The sequence below is a fragment of the Loxodonta africana genome, chromosome 12, assembly GCF_030014295.1.
Source record: "Loxodonta africana isolate mLoxAfr1 chromosome 12, mLoxAfr1.hap2, whole genome shotgun sequence".
Taxonomy (NCBI): Eukaryota; Metazoa; Chordata; class Mammalia; order Proboscidea; family Elephantidae; genus Loxodonta; species Loxodonta africana.
Window position 1 is genome coordinate 40,039,091 of NC_087353.1, and position 15,276 is coordinate 40,054,366.

At 49.1% G+C, this 15,276-nt stretch overlaps 1 protein-coding gene across 3 annotated transcripts in view; it reads right to left on the reverse strand.

Annotated features, from left to right (window-relative positions):
* Positions 1-15,276, reverse strand: part of KIF3C (kinesin family member 3C) — a 43,415-nt gene that overhangs the window by 16,439 nt on the left and 11,700 nt on the right. For all 3 annotated transcript variants that reach the window (XM_064295138.1, XM_064295137.1, XM_064295139.1), the window contains exons 2-5: positions 4,350-4,451; positions 3,566-3,688; positions 2,275-2,393; positions 1,693-1,809 (exon numbers count right to left, since the gene is read on the reverse strand). In XM_064295138.1, the coding sequence (XP_064151208.1) occupies positions 1,693-1,809; positions 2,275-2,393; positions 3,566-3,688; positions 4,350-4,451 (461 nt within the window). The remainder of the gene's footprint in view (positions 1-1,692; positions 1,810-2,274; positions 2,394-3,565; positions 3,689-4,349; positions 4,452-15,276) is intronic.

A 15,276-nucleotide genomic window follows, 5' to 3' on the forward strand; every position in this document is an offset into this window, starting at 1 on the left:
TGTTCCACCGGCAAATTTTCAACTTGGGAACTAAGCCCAAAATAACCCAGTGGAGTAGGAGACTCCCAGCATCTGCCTCCAGCAGATGGCACTGGAGCAGTGGTTCTTAAGCCTGGCTTTATTGCAGAAACACCTGCAAGCTTTGGGAAAAAAACAACAAATTAAGGCGTGTCAACCACCGAACCAAAAAACCCATGGCAGCTGAGTTGATTCTGACTCACAGCAACCCTATAGGACAGAACAGAACTGCCCCACAGGGTTTCCAAAGCTGTAAATCTTTAAGGAAGCACATTGCCACATCTTTCTCCCACAGAGAGGCTGGTGGGTTCAAATAGCTAATCTTTTGGTTAGCAGCTAAGCGCTTTAACCACTGTGCCACCAGGGCTCCTTAGAGTCAACCAAGACCCTTTAAATCAGAAATCAGACTCTCAGGAGCCCAATTCACGAGAAATTCTAGCAGCAGCCAGCGTGGAAAACCTCTGTATAAGATGTTGCAGGTCTTTAAGTAGATGGAAAAGGTGGATTGTAAATCCAAGAAGACACCATTGAAAATCTCCTCTGCTCACGAATCTGTTACTTACAAAAATGGTGATCACCTTGGACCTAGGATCAGTCTTTCAGAAACTAGCCAGATTAAGTAAGTGTCTGATACTTCAGTGAGAAGCAGGAGACCTTCTGCTTGCTTCCCACCCAGCTTTGGAAACTCCTGCCATACCTTGGTATTAACATCCTAGGTCAGAGAGAGCAAAGAATCTCCAGGGAAGAGCGCCTGGCCTCCTGGGCACTTCTGTATACAGATTGCAATTAAGGGACAGTGGTTGGTCTGGGTAAGGCAGACACTCTGTTGGGCTTGAATAAGCCAGTCAGGGTCTTCAGCCACCAGCAGAGGGCGCTGTACACCCAGCCAATGGCCACAGGCAGACCCTAAAGGCTAGGATATGGAAACAAGTGGAAATGCTGAAACACCAAGTCAGCCAAGTGAGGCTATAAAGACTGGATCACACCTCTATCATCTGATTACTTCTCTGTAGTTTCCACTGGACTGTAAGGTCTGACCAGGTCTTTTTCACCTTCTGTCTGCTGAGTCTAGCACAGTGCCCAGATACACAGTAAACACTTGGCAAATATTGACTATTGCTGTTGCTGTTTTTGGCACTCAACAAACGAGTAGTTACTAGAATTGGCCAACTGCTAGCATTAGCTGGATGGTCAAGAGGCTGAGTGAGATCTCTTCCTGCCTTCCTTAGGCCCCTCAGGGTATTCAGCATCTCAGGCCAATGAGATACTTTGTTTTGTTTTGTTTTTTTCCCAGAATGCACTCTACAAAATGAAACCAAAACCAGTTGTCACAGAGTCAATTCCAACTCATGGTGACCCCATGTGTATCAGACTAGAACTGTTCTCCATATGGTTTTCACTGGCTGATTTTTTTGGAAGTAGATTGCTAGGTCTTTCTTCCAAGGCACCTCTGGAAGGACTTGAACAGTTAGCAGCTGAATGCATTCATTAATGCTTTGCACTACTCAGGGGCTCCGAATTAGGTCCTGAGAAATTCATCTTCCATCTGCCCCTATCCTGTCGGCCCCCTCCCTAATCCATAATACACCTGTGTCTTCCCTCAAGCAGGGCCTCAGGCCCCTTGACACCCCCAACCTGGAGTCCCAAGGGCCAGACAACTGGGTAAAGACTCACGCTCCAGCTGGCACAAGTGGCTGGAACTTCCACTGCTCTTCCTCACAGTCCAGGAAAAGCCGGTTCATGATCTTGTTCTTCTCTTCAGGGGGGATGAAGTTCTCAATGATTAGGTACCTGGGAGAAGGCAGGAGGCAGGGATGGGAAGTTGGGAGTGAGAAATGACGTGGTGTGTGAAGGTGAGGGATTAGAAGCGACAAGCAGAGGCAGAGGGAATGGAGGAGGTGGCAACGCCAAAAAGGGAGAGCATCTCTACAGAAATAATGGAGCTTGAAAATCACTGCTTCTAGTGCAAAGATTAACGCAGGGCCTTAGGGGTTAATTTTGGCCAGCACCCAGCATGCACTGGGGTTGGGGGGTGTTCATCAAATACAGGCAGAGGAAAGAGAAGGAAGTAGAAGGGGTAGAAGAAACTCCAGAACTGGGGCGTATCCCTCACCCCTCAGAGGTGTTTTATTCCTAAGATATACAGACTCATGGGCAAGGATGAGGCCTTCAGATAGAAGAAAATCTGTCAGAGAGAGAGCCTGAGGAACGAGGGGTGGCTGTGATGGCCCTCAACAGGGAGATCAGGGGGCATACTTGAGTTTGAGTTCCCGGGTCTGCTCATTCTGCGCCTCCTCCAGGTCCTGCCGCACACGGATGTACTCGTCATGCTGGTCCTGGATCTCCGCCTTCACCGCCTGCAGCTTGGCGTAGAGCTGGGTGGAGACAGGTGAGGCTCAGAGGCTGGCCACCCAGCCTGGGCCCCAGGGCTGCAGGCTCAGTGGCCACCAGCGCAGCCCAGGAAGAGGCCTGGGGCTGAGCCTGAACTCCCTCCTGCTGCCCCACCTTGAATCAGGCAGGCCTGTTCCAAGGGCCGCCCCCCGTCCCTCTGACAGGAAGGCCTGTTACTGCCACCTACTCTCTCCCAGCTGCTGTCAGATGATGAAATCCTATAATGTTGGGTCTGGGAGGAACCTGAGGGACTTTTTGGTCCAACATGCTCTTTTTATAGATGAGGAGATTTGCTCCAAGTCATACAACTCATACAACTAGTTAACAGCAGAGCCAGAACCAGGACCCAACTATCAGGACTGCTGGTCCAGGGCTCATTAGACACTCAGGGCTCAGGGAGACCCAGCAGGGGGCCGGAGCAAGTCTGGAAGATGACCCATCCCACTCCTCTCAAAAGTGGGGAGTGGAGGGCAGCACTGAGCCTCCTATTCCACTCGGCTCCTACTGAGAGGCATGTCCATGGTAACTGTCATCACAGCTGGGCCTCTGCCTGGCCTGCTCCAGGCCAACCACGTGGGCAACCCCAAGACTCTCTAGATTCTGCTCAGAGCCCAAAATGGAACATGGCACTTTCTGCCCTAGACCTTCATCTCATTGACATGTCTTTCCCTCCATGGATTTTCCAGGGTCCGGGTGACCAGATGTCCCCATCTACTGACATGTCCTTAAGGGTCTTTGTGCTCCCTTTCTGAGCATCCCCAAGCTTGAGTCTCCTTCTCAGGCCTCCTTGGCCCACTATTCCTCTGGCCCTGCTCCAGCTTGGCCATCCAAGCTGTGACTCCTGGTGACACGGTAAAGGGGAAGCTTCTCAGGACCATGAGGATGACACTGTGGAGACTGGAAGTGACCGGCATTCCTAGCCTATCAGGCCCAGTCTTGCCCAGCAGAAAAGGTTCTGTCCCTTGCAATACCAAAGCCCGACCCCTACCCCCACTCCTCATTCCAGTAGCCCAGGCTGCTCAGGGTTCAGCAGTTCAGGCGAAGTGGAGAGGGGTACCTCAAGGGGTCCCTGAAGGGGTCCCAGGAGGCTGACTACTTGGGCAGAGGCTGCCAGGCTATCAGCACACCTTGACCCTATCTTGCTGAGGCATCTCACCTTCTTGAGTTTCTTGGTCTTGACCTCCACCTCCTGCTGCAGGGACGTGTAAGTGCCCCGGAGCTCCATGGTCTCCTCATCTCGGAGCATCATCTCCTGCTGCATTTCCCGCTCACGGCGTTTCTAGGCCAAGGCAGGGCACAGGGCCTCAGCAGAGCAGCATGTACCAGGGGAGGGCCCAGGGAGCTTGGGGGCTGGCTTTACCATGGCCACAGGTGCCAGGAGGGAGAAGGGGGCTTCTAATGGTCCATGTCCGCTGCTCCCATATAGTCCTAAGTGGAACCTCTGTGAGTCGTCCCTCCTCTCAGCTCACATGGCCCTGCTTTTGCCAGGCACTGCTCCATGTGGATGGAGGCCCAACCCTCACAGATGTCAGCCAGAGGTGTCAGCCACACATACGGATAATCACACGCCTCCAGGCTGCTTCACCCTCTCCGCATCTGGTGTTGTGGTTGACTGCTAAGACCAATAAATTATGGCTCTTGATGATTTAGGAAATAGTCATGGTTGGCAAGAACTCTTGCCCTTGTGGAAAGCCCAGGAATTAGTCTCAGATACCTTGTGGAAGCCAACGTCATGGAGAGCTACTACTTCCTCTCCCTACCAGCCTGTAGTGCCCCGCCAGGACCCTGGGTGGGGTAGACCCATGGGACCAAAGGGGCATGTCTTAGGTTCAGCTCTGTAGTTCCAGGGATCCTGACTTCACGAGGGCTTCCTGCCTCCACCCCCCAGACATGACCTTAGGCCAAATGTCCCCAGAGGGCCTGAAGGTCAGTAGCCCCACCTGCTCGGCAATCTCCTGCCTCTTCAGTTCCAGCATCTTCTGCTGCTCATTGGTGTGGTCCATGATGTTCCTGCCCCCAATGAGCAGCTTGCTCTCCATGGCCTAGAGACACAGAGGGGGAAAGAGATGGGCTTTTCAAAGGGCCACCCCAGCTTGAGGGGTTTTGCTTCCCTGCTCTGTGGTCCTTCCAGGAGTGGATAACAAAGTATGTCCCAGATGCTGTGCTCATGGCCCTCAATGAGAAGAAAATTTTCTCCTTCTACATCAGGGGCCCCACACAAGGTTCCCACTGTCACCAGGACCATTAAGTGTGGCTGAGAGAGGAAACCCCTCAGGAAGTATAGGGCATCTGATCTGCTTGCTTGGAATACAGAGAGAAGGTTGGGTGACTACGCTGGGGAGTGGGGCATGGGTGCAATCTAATCCTGGCAACCAGGACCAGCTGGTGTGCAGGAGGGGAAGAGATAGCAGATAGAGTCACTGGGCAGCCCAGCCCTTTGGCTAACTGGCTCCTGACTCGGGAACAGAGCTCTCAGCAAAAAAGGGTCTCAACTTTACGTGGCATGGAAAGCAGATAAGTCAAGGAGAGAAGGCTCTGCAGAAGCAGGGGCAATATGCGGCCAGAAGCAGCATGAGCTTTGGAGATGGCCAGAATGACCTGGGTTCTGCCGGGCCTTCAAACTGGTTCATTTTGGTTCAAATCCCTGCTGAGAATTTGCATTTCCATGCCCAGATATGCTGAATCAGAATCTACATTTTAACAAGATCCCCAGATGATTTTTATGTATGATAAATTTTGAGAACCACTGCTCTACTTAGTGGTTCTCAGAATCGGTTCCTAACCAGCAGCATTAGCATCGCCTGGGAACTTGTTAGAAATGCAAATTCTCAGCAGGAGTTCAATTGGGAATGAACTGGTTTGAAGCCCTAGTTCTGCTCAGTAACTGTGAGGCCTTGGGCAAGGTGCTCCCTTCAGTTCTCATACCTGTGACATTGCAGCCTATGTTCCAGGGTGGCCAGCACACATTTGCTGAGCTAAGCTCTTAAAAAAAGCAGACACTATTTCCATCCTCACCCAAAGAGAGAGGTACTATTACTCTCCCCACTGAACAAATGAAGAAACCGAGAGTAACTAGCCTACGGTGGTACAGCTTCGTAAGTGACAAAGAGGTGAGGCTTGAACCTACCCTCCCCCAGACTCACTCCCAGAGCCGGTCCTTGGAGCCCTTTGGTTGTGTGAAAGCCCCGAGCCCAGTGCTTAACACAGATATTTGGTAGGTGCTTACTGAATCTGAAGCTTAAATGGCATTGGCATTGTATAAACTGTGGCTACATAAAATGCATTTTCGCTAGTGCTAGTAAGAGGCCGTGGTGGATCAGGGGTAAAGTTCCCACCTTCCATGCAGGAGACCAGGGTTCAATTCCCGGCCAAGGCATTTCATGCACAGCCACTGCTCGTCTGTTAGTGGGGGTTTGGTGTGTCGCTGTGATGCTGAACGGGTGTTTAAACAGTTTCCACACTAAGCTGGAGTAAGAAGAAAGACCTGGTGATCCGCTTCCAAAATCAGCCAGTGAAAACCCTTTGGATCACAATGGTCCAATCCACAACTAATAAAGGGGACGGCGCAAGACCGGACAGCATTTCAGTCCTTTGTGCACGCGATTGCCGTGAGTCTGGAGCTGACTCCACCACCCCAAAAAACCAAACCCCTTGCCATCGAGTTGATTCCGACTCACAGGGACCCTGCAGGACAGAGTAGTATTGCCCCATAGGGTTTCCAAGGAGCAGCTGGTGGATTTGAACTGCCGACCTGTTGGTTAGCAGCCAAGCATTTAACCACTTTGCCATCAGGGTTCCGACTCCACCACAGTTAACAAAAACAAGTAAGAGGCTGCTGTCCTGCCCCAGCTGTCCCCCGATTTCAACACAGGCTTCCCTGAAGGTTGAACTCACCTTGAAACACCAGAAGAAACTGGCCTCCTCTCCAGTGAAATTTTTCCCAGTGGACCTGCCTGAGGGCTCTCAAGGCAGGGGGTGCCATCACACGGGGGAGCAGGGGACCCCTGCACCACCTGTGAGAGCCCTATTATTGAGGACAAATAGGACAGGAGTGAAGGTTCATTTTTGGAGGTTGGACTATGTGAGGGTATCAAATGACCCCGAGTAAAGCTGGGCCAGTCGGAGACACGTAAGCCTCATGCCAGCCCCAGGCAGCCTCAGAGGCAAAAAGGAGGCCACTCTGCAGACCATGATCTCTCCCTGCCTCAGTCTCCCCCTTTCATCCTTCCTCCCCATCACACCCAGGGGGATCCACCGAAAACACAAGTCTGAACCTGCAGCTGCTCCGTTGCGGACCATTTAAGTAGCCTCCATTCCTTGTAAGGTAAAGCCCCAAGTCTGCAGCAGGGCACCAAGCCCCTGGGCTGGCCAAGCCTCCCTGCCTCCTCTCTTCCCACTCAGGCCCCAACAGTGCTCTGCACTCCAGCATTTTCAAAAGAATTCCAGCTCCCTGAATGTGCCGTGCTATTTCACAGCTCTGGGCTTCTCTTCCCACTGCCCCATCTTTAACCTGCAAGGCAGCACCAACCTCTTGGGAAGTTTCCCTGATCCCCTTGAAGCTGCACATGACCTCTTTTGGGCCTCTCTATAAGCAGGATATATTCCTACTATTCTCACATAATATGGCCATTATTTGCCTTGCCCTGTGAGCTCCTCCAGGGCAAGAGTCATGTCTCATTAATATCTCAGTGTCCCATAGTGCTTGGCACATAATGAGTGTTGGATGAACTGAATAGAATCCTTGGTGGGGGAAGGCAGTCCTAAAGGGTGACTTCCAGGTTCTTTTCTGGGCTCCCTCAACCCAGAACAGGCACAGGGCTCTTTATCCTGGCTTCCCCTCCTTCAACTGACCAATTCACACTCACTGTCCAGGGCAAAAAGGGCAGTGCAGTGGGGTCTGGGCAGCAGAGGAAACCTGGTGGGAGGGGATGAGGTGGGCACAAAGAGGGAAGAACCAGAGAAAAGAGAGAAGGCAGGACTCTTTCCTGTGTGCAGAGGAAGCCCCCCTTCTGTTGCAGGCCATGGATAATTGACCCCTTTAGCCACTGTGTGATGGAGTCTTAGTGGGACTTGGGATCTGACCTGATCCCCCATTCTGGGACATACTTGTCCACTTCAGCCCTGAGTCCTTGCACTTCCCTCAGTGTTTTATGTGGCTCTAGTCTTCTTCACTCTTTGTTGTCTGTTATGGATTGAATTGTGCCCCCCACCTTCCCCCAAAAAAAGACATGTTGAAGTCCTAACCCCTGGTACCTGTGAACATGGCCTTGTTTAGAAATAGGGTCTCTGAAGATGTTATCAGCTAAGTTAACATATGATATTCATACTACAGTACAGTGGCTTCAATATGACTGATGTCCTTATAAAAAAGACACAGAGAGACACAAAGAGGGAAGACAGCCATGTGAAGATGGTGGCAGGGATGTGGAGTGATGCTGCCCACAAGTCAAGGAAGGCTAAGGAATGCCAGCTGTCACCAGAAGCTAGGAGAGAAGCTGGAACAGATTCTCCCACAGAAGGAACACGGCTGACCCCTGATTTCAGACACCTAGCCGCCAGAAGTGAGACAATAAATTTCTGTTCTTATACACCCACACAATTTGTGGTACTTTGTTAGGGCAGCCCTAGGCGACTAAGATGCCACTTAATTAAAAGACACTAGTTCTCAAACCTTGCTGCATATTAGAACCATTTTGGTCCCTTCCCTTCATGACTCGTTATAAGAACTCCTGCCATATGCTCCAGAGAAGACTCTACTAAGGAAGGCATGGGTAACAGAGTGGCTACCCTGATATCCCTGCTTGATTTAAATAAGACTGGGGAACTGGGGGAAATGCTGGTGGTGTAGTGGTTAAGTGCTATGGCTGCTAACCAAAAGGTCGGCAGTTCGAATCCACCAGGCACTCCTTAGAAACTCCATGGGGCAGTTCTACTCTGTCCTGTAGGGTCGCTTTGTTTTTGGGGGGGAACTGAGGTGGAGAGAGAAGCACAGGACAAAGAACCAAGAGGAGGAAAACGATTGTTTTCTTTGGGTCTGCTCTGTGCCAGATGCTTTATATTTAATCCTCATAATAACCCTTTTAGCAGTGGATCACAAACCTCAGTGCGTATTAGAATCACCTGGGAGATTTTACAAGGCCCAGTGCCCAGGCAACCCTCGGTGCCAATTAAACTGGAACCTGAAAAAGGGCACGGGGAGGGAGGGGAGGGGAGGGGGAAGGGGGGAGGGAGGGGGGGAAGGGGGGAGGGAGGGGAGGGGGAAGGGGGAGGGAGGGGAGGGGGAAGGGGGAGGGAGGGGAGGGGGAAGGGGGAGGGAGGGGAGGGGGAAGGGGGAGGGAGGGGAGGGGGAAGGGGGAGGGAGGGGAGGGGGGAAGGGGGAGGGAGGGGAGGGGGGAAGGGGGAGGGAGGGGAGGGGGGAAGGGGGAGGGAGGGGAGAGAGGGGAGGGACGGGAGGGAGGGGAGGGAGAGGCGGTGAGGCCTGGCTATCGGTATCTTCAACGTTCCCTGGATGATATCGATGTGCGGTCAGATTTGAGAATCACTGCTTTCGGGGGCCACCAGAATCAGCATCACCGGGAAGTGTGTTAGAAATGCAGAAGCCCAGGCCCCACCCAGACCCAGTGAATCAGAACCTGCATTGGAACGAGCTCCTCAGGTGATTCACGTGTGCATTAAAGCCTGAGGAGGACTGCTTTAAGGGACGCACTGTTAACACTTCAATACCATCATTTTTCAGATGAAGGCTCAGAGGGGCTAAGTAACCTATCCAAGGTCACATCACGGCCATTACATATAATGGAGGATCCAGACCCCGGTCTGCCTGGCTCCAAAGCCCGTGCTCTTTCTCCTACAGACATCGTGTTGCGCGCTTTAGGAAGCATAACCTACTACAGGAAACACAATATGCTTCCAGTGAGAAGAAATCACGTCTGACTATCTCCCAGAAATTCTTTCAGGGACAAAATAGGTTATTGTAGCACATGAGGAGGCCAGCGGCTACAGCTGGAGACATTATAAAGCTCCTGGCAAGGCTCCACAGTTGAGTTAACCTAAGGTATTCATGCTACAGTAGGGTGAGCTCTAATCCAATATGACTGGTGTCCTACACACAATACAGGGGAAATCAGCACAAGTGGACTAAACTAAAAGCTAAGAAGTTTCCTAAACACTTTGAAGGACCGGGTAGCAGGGGCGGGGGTCCGGGGACCATTGTTTCGGGGGACATCTAGGTTAACTGACATAACAAAGTTTATAAAGGAAATGTTCTGCATCCCATGTTGATGACTGGTGTCTGGGGTCTTAAAAGCTTGAGAGCAGCCATCTAAGATACATCAATTGGTCCCAACCCACTTGGAGTAAGGGAGAATGAAGAACACCAAAGACAGAAGGAAAATGTTAGCCCAAGAGACAAAAGGGCCACATAAACCAGAGACTCCATCAGCCTGAGACCAGAACTAGACGGTGCCTGGCTACCACCAACGACTGTCCTGACAGGCAACACAGCAGAGAGTCCCCAGTGGAGTGGGAGAAAAGTGTGGATCAGAACTCAAATTCACGTAAAAAGACCAGGTTTAATGGTCTGACTGAGACTAGAGGGACCCTTGAAACTCTGGCCCCTGGACACTCTGTTAACCCAGAAGCAAAACCATCTGGAAGCCCCCTCTTCAGACAAAGATGAGACTGGACTATAAAACACAAAATAATACTTGTGAAGAGTGTGCTTCTTAGTTCAAGCAGATACAGGAGACCAAAAGGGCAGCTCCTGTCTGGAGGCAGGATGAGAAGGCAGGAAGGGACAGGAGCTGGTTGAATGGACACAGGAAACCTGGGGTGGAAAGGGGGAGTATGCTGTCACATTATAGGGATTGCAACTAATGTCACATAATATGTGTATAAATTTTTGCATGAGAAATTAACTTGAGCTGTAAACTTTCACCTAAAGCACAATTTAAAAAAAAAAAAAAACTTCAATAACACTGGTGTCCTTATAAAAGAGGAAAAGAGACACAGAGAGACACAAAGAAGGAAGATAGCCACGTGAAGACGGAGGCAGAGATTTGGAGTGATGCTGCCGCAAGTCAACAAAGGCCAAGGATTGCCAGCTGTCACCAAAAGCTAAGAAAGGAGACTGAGAAAGGGAAAAGCTTTCTCATGACAAGGAAAGGAAACAGAAATAAAGAAGCATTTCTCTAAATGGAAAAATGTTCAAGGGCTAAACAACAGGGCGGTCCCTGTTAGAAATTGTGGAAGAGTGCACTGGTGAGATACCCAGCTTCACGGGTGCCCCCAGATCCTGCCAGGCAGCAAAGTGCAAGAAAATTAGCAGGTCATGAGAGCTGACCCAAAAAAAGCAGATGAGGTTCAATTACACTTTTACATTTTGGAGAAAAGTAATCCTCAAGTCTCTACTCATTAAACGATAGCTGTGAGCAATCAGTTATGAGCCAAAATAAAACGGGATGGGAGGAGGGGATCAGGGAGTACTTATCTGTGGTTCCAAGAAGACACTGGCTTAATATGCTGCCACAGCTAAAATCATCAATAGCATCTGGCCGGGCACCATCATGAAGGCTTTTAGGAAAGAAAACATTATACCCTTGTATAAAGCCGTGATGCAGCTCAATCTGGAGTACACAGTATAGTTTCCATCACTGCGTCTCCAGAGACATAAAGGAGAGAGAAGATTCAGAGGAGGACAGCTAAAACCATTCAAGGGCTATTCTAAGAGACTTAAAAAAAAAAAAAAAAAAATAGGACTCTGTAGCCTGCAAAGACAAAGAAAGGTTAAGAGGATAGGCCTGGAAACTGCACAACCACAAAAGGCATGAAAAGGAAAAATCCAGAGTTTTCCACTCAATCCTGGTACACAGAGTAAGGGCTTACACCTTGAGTTTTGAAAGCAGCAGTTTTTTGGACAAATAAAAGGAAGTCCTACTATTTATAGAAGGTAAACAAAAAGCTAAATTCATGTAATTTGTTATCTCAGAAATTGGTACTGGATTAAATACTAAGCACTTTACTAAAGGACTCTGGGGATACATTTTTAACCTTGTATTGTCTTTCCTTCCATTTAGGGGGAAAAAAAAATCAAAACAACCATAGAAATAAAACTGAGAAAAAAAACCTCACACACTTTCCCCTACAATTAGTCAGCTTCTTTAGTTTTCCCGCTTTTTTTTTTCCAGATTTTTCCATATGCACATATCATTTTTTCACATCTACAGACATGGTATAAATATAAGCTTATATCCTATTCCTATTTATCTAATAATGCGAGCATTTTCTATTACTTCCATAATATTTATTATTATAATTTTAAGGAATATACAATATTTACAGTAATATTTAGAGTAGGCAAGTTGTAACTTATTTAATTAACCCCATTATAAGATATTTAGATTATTTACAATGTTTGCAATGAACACCCTTGTGCATATAATTTTCTCTTTCTTTTAGATGATTTTCTTAGAAGGAAATTTCAGAGTGGATAAAGGCTTGTAAACATTTTGTGTATCTTGGAACATGCTATCATATTCCTAACGGGTTATACCACTTAGACTACTGCCAACAATAAACAATGGAATCACTTTTATTATACCTCATAGGCAGAAAGTATTACCATTTTTTTTTCTTATTTGCTATTACAACAGATACACTATTGAGCCTCCCCATTTATTTTATATTTGCTGTTTCTTTGAGGTGGTCTTGCGGAGGTCTAGTCTCCCCTTTCCCAACATACTCTTTTGCGCCACTGAGTGATTTTTAAGTGAAGATTCTAAAGATACTTCTTTGTTTATTCAGTCTCTACCTTCCCCAGCTACCACACGTAGGCCCACACTCTCCTCACTCAAAGGCCCTACCTTACCCAAATCTTGAACCCATCTGACCACTGTCAGGCAGAACTGGAGCTGCCAATCAGGCCTGGGATCTATGCATTAGCCAAGATTACTGGGCTCCCATGTGGTCCCCCAAGCCCAGCCCCCTTCCACCCCCGTCCCTATTATATGATTCCCAGGACTGGTTTCTGCGTTGGTTCTGGCTAATCTGCCTTCATGTTAGACCTCCTCCTTGGACTAGAGCTCTGCTTCAGAATCTCTCCTCCTGGCGGGCCCTGGACTCCATGAATAGAATTCCCGGATGATGGCTGACCGCCCATTTTTATCCCATTCCATTTTTATCCCATTCCATTTGTCCAGTGCCCCGATGCTGAGCTCTGCCAGCCCTGCTGGGACCCAGCATAGACGTGGTCAGAATCACAACTCAGCCTGCCTTACCGTTTGCCCGCCAAGTCTTGCCCACTTGCCCAAGGCCACACTGTCAGCCAAGTCTGCCTTACAGCCTGTCTTGTGCTAGAAGGAGGCGCTGGCCTCAGCATGCAGTCTGTGGGTAGGCCTCAATCCAGGTGCCTGGTGTCAGCGCCTCCTTCTTCCCAATCTCGACTCTAGCTGTTGTTTCACCCCCCACGCTCTGAAATACATCACACATGAGCTTCGATTCTTTGCTGAGAAAGTTTCTTTTTTTTCTTTTCCCTTTATTTTCCCCATTTTATAAGGGTACCAGGGGCCATTTCCAGCTTTCCCTTAGAGGTCTCTATCCTTAGCCACAGGGAGGGACAGGGAGGCCTAAAATCCCTAGGCCTGAGTCAGGCTGGGGTGTACAACGCAGAGGGGCTGGGAAGATGGAGTTCTTGGTCCTCACAAAAAGTTCCCTGAAGCTCTCAGCTGCCAACTCAATGCTTCCTTTGTAATCTCTGAGGGCAAAAGGGTACAGGTGGGTGGAGCATATGGACAAGACTGGGTTTGATCTTGTAGTTCTAAATAAGTCCAGTGTAATTAAAAGGTCAGCAGAGACTGCGGGGGCAGAAGACACAGGGCTGTGAGCTCCAGGGCATCGTGTCTGACTCTTGAGAGAGTGATACCAATTACAGGGAACCAGCTGAAGGGACCTCAAGGACCATTGACTCTAACCCCTTTAGCTTTGTTGTTGTTGTGTGCTGCTGAGCTGATTTCAACTCATAGCTACCCTATAGGGCAGAGTAGAACTGCCCCACAGGGTTTCCTAGCAGCAGATCTCCAGGTCTTTTCTCAGCAAAGCTGCTGGTGGGTTCAAACTCCCGACCTTTCGGTTAGCAGCTAAGCACTTAACTGTCACACCACCAGGGCTCCTTCCCTTTGCTTTACAGATGAGGAAACTGAGGCCCAGAGAAGGAGTACCATAAGCCTGGAGTCTCACAATTAAGGAATCTTTATGTTTATCTCTGCTCCTACATTGACTATGCGCTTTTCAAAAAATTTCCCGATTCAATTAAGGCCCTGATTCCAGAGGCAGGTGAGCTGCTGTCACAGGGTAATTGAGCATAAGGGCCATGTCAGCTTGTGGACACAGCTTGGGATACTAGGAGGCTCACATTTTTCTACTCCAGGAGCAACTGGGGTGTAAAGCCAGAGGGAGGAGAATGGAGGCCCCAGTACTCATTAAGTGCTGATCTGGAAAGCTAGAACAGAGACAGTGGGGCCTGGCCAGCCACTCTTCTGGAAAGATACCATCAAAGATGACTTCATACGGCCAGAGAAACCAAACAGGCTCAGCCATGCCACTGCCAGCTAATCTATGACATTTTGGAGGAGACAGGAGTCTCAGATGCAAGCTGCCCTGTGCCTGTGGCTGGGCTACGTGTCTTTCACATTAATCACCCCATTTAATCATCACAAGAACTTTACGAGACAATGATTATGACCCATTTGACATACAAGTAAGGCTCAGAGAGGTGAAGCGGCTTTGATTAAGGCATACATGGCAGAAATAACATTTGAATGTTGGTCTCCTAACTCTAAATCCAAACCAAACCAAACCAATTATCACTGAGTCAATTCTGACTCACGGTGATCCCATGTGAACACAGTAGAACTGTGCTCCATAGGGTTTTCAAGGCTGTCACCTTTCAGAAGCAGATTACCAGGTCTTTCTTCCGAGGTGTCTCTGGGTGGGTTCAAATTACCAACATTTATGTTAGCAGTCAGGCACTTAGCCATTGTGCCACCCAGGGTCTCCAATTCTAAGTCTAGTGGTGTCCTTTTCCCTGTTCCACAGCTTTCTCCCCAGTTTAGGCAGGAAGGAGCCTTGGAGAGAAGCAGCATTTGGTATCTGCACTTTTGCCAACTCAGGAACCATCAGGAATGCTGAGAACATCATCTCTTTCTCTTCTGGCTGAAACAGACAGGCTCTGCTGAAGATGCTTCTGCCTTCGTGAGCCTCTTACGGGAACTTCGGAGCTCTCAACTGCATGCTATGGTAGTGGGCTGTCAGTACCACTAGAGTCCAGAAAGTGGCTAAAACCTGGAGGGCTCATTGCAGGGCTACCTCTCAGTCCCAGTGTGGAATGACAAAGAGAACTGGGCACATGAGACAGAGGGCCTGAGTCCTGGCACATATCAGCCCTCTGAGCTTCAGTTTTCTCATCTGTTAAATGGACAGAATACCCCCTACTTTGTAGGCTTTGGGTAAGGATGGCAAGATGAATACATATGTGAAAGCACTTGGTAACTGATAATGTAAACCAAAGGTCAGTAGTTATTTGCTGTCTCAGTACCTTGTCAGCATTTACCCACCACCCACCTCAATGGGCAAAACAAACCACCAGCTCAATATTCAGTCCGGGCTTCCATTCAAAGACCTAGTTCTCCTTTTGTGGCTCCCCAGTTTTAGACCCTGAGGAGCTAGAGTTGAGGGCAGAAGAAATGAAATAAACATTTGGGGGGGGGATTAATAGGGCTATTTTCAGTGATTCTCTACCCTGGGGAACCTAAGCCAGGAGATGGTGTCTCCTCTAGGATGGTTCAAAATGAAAGCACATTGTTGTTTGAAATG